The sequence below is a fragment of the Glycine max genome, chromosome 13 (assembly GCF_000004515.6).
Source record: "Glycine max cultivar Williams 82 chromosome 13, Glycine_max_v4.0, whole genome shotgun sequence".
Lineage (NCBI taxonomy): Eukaryota > Viridiplantae > Streptophyta > Magnoliopsida > Fabales > Fabaceae > Glycine > Glycine max.
The window spans coordinates 19,610,423-19,615,584 of NC_038249.2; the positions used below are offsets into that span (position 1 = coordinate 19,610,423).

At 30.0% G+C, this 5,162-nt stretch overlaps 1 protein-coding gene across 1 annotated transcript; it reads right to left on the minus strand.

The window, feature by feature from the left end:
• Window positions 1-1,381: 1,381 nt before the first annotated feature.
• On the minus strand, window positions 1,382-4,823 carry LOC100817369 (auxin-induced protein 5NG4-like). Its single transcript, NM_001254502.3, has 7 exons — window positions 3,824-4,823; window positions 3,666-3,734; window positions 3,448-3,564; window positions 3,061-3,286; window positions 2,435-2,593; window positions 2,165-2,313; window positions 1,382-2,032 (listed from the first exon to the last, which is right to left on the minus strand). Exons 1-7 carry the CDS (start codon window positions 4,003-4,005, stop codon window positions 1,831-1,833), a joined length of 1,104 nt encoding a protein of 367 aa, NP_001241431.1. The 5' UTR covers window positions 4,006-4,823; the 3' UTR covers window positions 1,382-1,830.
• Between the last annotated feature and the right edge of the window lie 339 nt (window positions 4,824-5,162).

Sequence of the window (5,162 nt, forward strand, 5' to 3'; positions counted from 1 at the left end):
TACTCAAGGACTTGAACTCAAAACTATTTAATTAAATTAAAATATTCTTGTACTAGTTAATCTACACGTTTGATGGATATAATAGTTATAGCTAAGTTAGCTAAGTTTACTTATATTTCTTTTTCTTTCTTGTTTTTTCTTATTAAGCATGACCTCTGGTCTTATTTATAAGAATCAAATAAAAGTGATTAAATTGGTTAATTTGTTATAAATTTTAATTTTATTTTAAGATTACCCATGACATTAAATGATTTAAGATGTGATTTTTTTTTTCAAATTAAAAGACAATTTTTTCAATTAAAGAGTATATCTTGTTTTTGTTTATAACTCAATAAATGCACTATCTTTCATGGAAAAATGAGTTTATGTCATTGATAGACCTCATAATTAATTCGGAATAAAAAAAATTAACAAGAAATAAGTAATCATATATTTCTTATAATTAGGACAACATTATTAAGAAAATTGTGCATTAATCATTCTTCTATTCTTGTATTGTGTCTTAAGCATTCTTTGGATTCAAATCTCTTGTTTCATATTTGTGTCCCATCCTTTATGCCACCAATCAAATTTTGACATGTCACTTTGACAAAGATGGAATACAAATAGGAGTTAAGAGATTTAAATCTGCATTCTTTTATTCTTGTACCAATGATTATTTTATTGACTCATTCCTATTGCCAAAATTTGTATTCATTTCAAATGAAATTGTATCCCGATGATTTTTTTCCTCCTTTTAATGAAGATGGTTCTCATTTTGAATTCAACGAATTTCTTTTGAGTTTTGTGATCTTAATAAAGTTTAAATAATAATAGAGTTTATTGAATTTGTTTTATAATTTTTCATTTTAAAAATATTCTTTAAACATTAAAAGGATTTTTTTAACCATAGTAAGTAGAGTCTTTTGTTCTCTGGTGAGATTTTGAGATATTTCGCTAGCTTCGTTCATCTAGGTTGATTAGTCTAAAACTTAGTTATATTTTTCTCTCTTTAAGAGAAGGGACAAACTTAAACTATTTGAGGGTGAGCAAATGGATTCTCTTATTTTAATAAATTTACATTTATTTTCTTAAAATTTAATACTTTGCACCCCTAATTTTATGTGTTGGAATTCCATTACTTATTCTCATATGAGAGTACACAAAATATACCTCCTTATTTTAATAAAATCATGAATATTTTTCATAAAATTTTATATTTTACACTTCTTATGTTTACGTATTTGAATCACTTTTTCATTTTATGTGTCAGATTTATTTTTAAAAATAGTTTACCTTCACTAACATTAGATCTTAGAATGGTCACCGCTTAAAAGTGTATCTTGTGGATCGAAACGTTAAAAGATATGTGAAACTTGAAGAAAATTTAACAAGGGCTTGTGTAATTTTTCGTTGCATAATTTTTTATTTATTTTCTCATATAGGATATTTATTTAAATTTTAAAAATGAATAAGTGGTTTGCAATATCTATGATGAAAATAAAACACAAACATGAGGGAAACAATTTACAGGAAAAATAATAATAATACGAGCTCAGCACTCCTAATTTTCCCAGCATAATCGGAATAACGGATGTAAGAAAACGAGATGGAAGGAAACAAAATTTAATTCATATCTTTTTTTCTCCTAAAACATATTATCACTCTTACATAATTACCATTAGTCCAGGCCATGAGCTTGAATTTATTTTCACACTCTATTCGTTAGAAATTTTGGTGAAAGAAATTAAGCCAAATTTGTTTAAGCTGCAACTTGTTCCATGTTTCAGTTTCTTCAATTCTGAAATGATCAAAACTTCACCAAAACTTCTATTTGTTTAATCATCATGGCTACACCTTGCTATCTGCTTCTGTTGCATGTTCAGACAATTTCTCTGATAGAAGGGGTTGTTCCAAATCTATCCTACTACTTATCTCATCATCTAGTAAGTTTGATGATTGTGGTGCCTCTGGTTTAATCTCAGCAAACTCTTTGGCTTTACCCCAAAGCACAACATATAAACCGGCAATAACTCCAACAGCCCCTACCAAACTGAAAATGAATCACGCATATGAATTATGATCAGGCCACACATATAATACTAATAATAATAATGATGTTTGAGTTTCTTCATGAATAGATAAAAGGTACGTAGAAAAATAATACTAGTAGTGTATTAATTACCTTCCAACGTACACCTCTTCCTCTAGGAAAGTTGCACTTATCAAAGCAGTGATGACTGTTGCCAAAGGGTTGAACATTGCACAGTACAGGGGACCTCTTTCTGAGATGCACCAGGATTGAATGAAGAAGCTAACCGCTATTCCGATTCCCTATTTCATAAAATTAATAATAAGAATAACAATAATACAAGTTGCTAATTAACAGTGTCGGTATTGTACTACACAACAAATGATTACTAATTGAACTTTTGCCGAGTGGCTTGGAACTTACTGCATATAAAGAACATGAAATCTGTAAAGGTGATTGCAAAATCCATGCTTGAAGATCCGACTCTGAAAGCAGGGCAAATAGGGCAGCCTGTATTGTTGAAAACAGACACATCCAAAAGGTTGATAATAAATGGTCTGGGCAGCACGAAGTGATTGGTACCTGTTGAGTTGAACTTGTGTCAGATCCACTCATGGAGAAAGGAATCATCCTAGAATATTCTACTTTTTATGGAAAGTGATAATCTTGTACTCCAGCTTTACCAAAAAAAATAAAATAAAATTATTTAGTAGTCCGAGAAAGTTACCCTACTACTTAGGATCATTAGAGATTAGTTTTATTTTTTGGATCACCACTCATGATGCAAAGTATCCATATGCTTTGCAAATCAGAGAATCTTATTGAGTATGTAGAGTTTTTTTTTTCAATCATAATTTTTTGATTTATAAAATTTGAATTAATATTTTACTTAAAAATTAAATTAGATCCATTCAGATCAACCACTTGTTGTTGGTCATTAGATATTTGTTTGAATTATAATTATGTGATAATTTCATATGACATAATAAATTTTCTATTCATCGATTGTATCAAAGGAAGGATGAGAAAATAAATCGGCTTTTATTTACCTGCAGGATCATCCAACATGACCAAAAAACACTGCTTGCTAAGAGCAATAGGCAACCCAGCAGCCAATCATCACCTTGACTGCCGGTGAGATGTATAGAAGGAAGGAACTCCGTGTGTAACAGCTTCTGTCCTTTGACCAATGCCATGGTTAAGGCTCCAGCCACGCAACAAACTGTCCCTAATATCTTGGCCGTGCTTCTTAAGCTTATGTCAACTTTCTCAAATCTGACTCATTAAATTTTAAGGAAACCCGTATCAGCAAAAGAATATGATTTATTTTTATACTGTTAATTAATTATATTCTATTTTAGCTTAAGTAATTATGTTTTGATTCCTTTTTTTCTTGTCGTACTTTGTAATTGCATGTATATCCTTAGAGTCATTACCCCGCAATTGCTGCAATTACAAACGTTAATGCCGGTATCAGATTACTCATAGCGGTAGCTGCAGTAGAAGATGCATAAAATAATCCTTTGAAGTATGCATTCTGATTTGCCGTGACTCTGCAAGGAAAAAATAAAAAAAATTAAGGGTAAGTTTTAAAATTTTCTCTTTGGTATAAATTCAACAGCATGTTACAAGTGAGTTTGGCAGAGTAGTGTACCCAACAAGAGCGGTCACAAACATCAAAAAGAAGCTCCTGAATCCCAAAGAATCTTTCACTGATTGTCTCCTGTTATCAAAAGTAAGCATGTATATGTGAGTTAGTGAAAGAAGATGAGACTAAGCTATAAAAAGAGGAGAAAGTGGTTTAATTATTACCTCTTAGGAGAGAAAAATATAGGCGCCAAAGCCAAAGTGGCTATGCCTTGCCTGTATACTACAAACACCGTTGTACTCAACCCATCTAAGAGAGCGGCTCTTGTGAATATGGCAAGTGCTGCATAATGAATTTGCAGACCTATCATAACAATTAGAGGAAGATTGCTAGCCAAACCAGCCATTTTTTTTAGATGGAGCCTAAAGTTGAAATCCTTTGACACCTTCTATTACATATATGAAGAGGAAGAGAAGGGGGTAGATCTATTTATATCAAGACAAACTCAATTTGTAATCCACTTTTCTATAAATTTATCATTATTAACAGAGAAAAAAAATTGTTTAAAATAAGATGAGTAAGGTAATGATTTTTTTCCTATAAGAGAAATGTTAGTAACGCCTCTTTTATTTCTGACCCTCTTTCATAAATATCTTTTTGGAGACAGCTCAATTTGAAATATTATTATACATTTTCTTGATGAGTAATAAATATCCTTATAAAATATTGTAATACATTAAATACAAGATTTGAATCTTCTGACTAATGCATTGCTCTGTAGGAAACTAATCCTTTTTACTAGATTGTTGATATGTAATAAGATATAAAAAAATGAATTAAAAATATTATTCAAAAATATATTTAAGAATAATATTTTTTTTACATTAATGCAGGTCAAAATCAAACTTATACTATTAAATAGCTTTTTACCAAGAAATTCAACCTGAAAACTTATTGATAATTTGAAGTTAATTTAATAATTTCTACCATACATATCATATCTAATTAATAAAGACAAATGCCAAAGATAAGTATGCCTCAATTACTACCGTTAAACATTCAAAGAACTGAACAACTTGTAGCCCCAAAACAACAAATAAAAATACAGAGTCGACAAGATAGACAAATTAATGAAGAGGGACACATCCACGTTGGTGAATAGGTACCAAAGATAAGGCTATCATTTGAAGGATACGCGGAGATTAGAGATCATGGAAAGATGAAATACACCTATACACGTTTAAAGAAATTAATATATATATATATATATATATATATATATATATATATATATATATATATATATATATATATATATATATATATATATATATATATATATATACGAAGCTTCTAGTAAGAAAACAATAATTCGATAAAATGTATGATGCTGAATCATTTATGTTTTGGCAGCCTTAGAAAATATAATGGCATTTCCTACATAAAAAGGTTAGGTGAATAATGCCAATTGCCATGTGGCACAAGGGACAAAGTCCAATCAGTCTCATTAGGAAGATAGGATGTCCACGGCAGTGCTGGCAAAGTCAAAAATTATTGGACGGA

Excerpts from the sequence above, each read along its gene's own strand:
- LOC100817369 (NM_001254502.3), bottom strand. The coding sequence starts at position 4,005 with ATGGCTGGTTTGGCTAGCAATCTTCCTCTAATTGTTATGATAGGTCTG. Across the intron at positions 3,565-3,665 it reads TTTGTGACCGCTCTTGTTGG|AGTCACGGCAAATCAGAATG; the intron begins GTACACTACTCT and ends TTTTCCTTGCAG. Across the intron at positions 2,033-2,164 it reads GAAGAGGTGTACGTTGGAAG|TTTGGTAGGGGCTGTTGGAG; the intron begins GTAATTAATACA and ends ATTCATTTTCAG.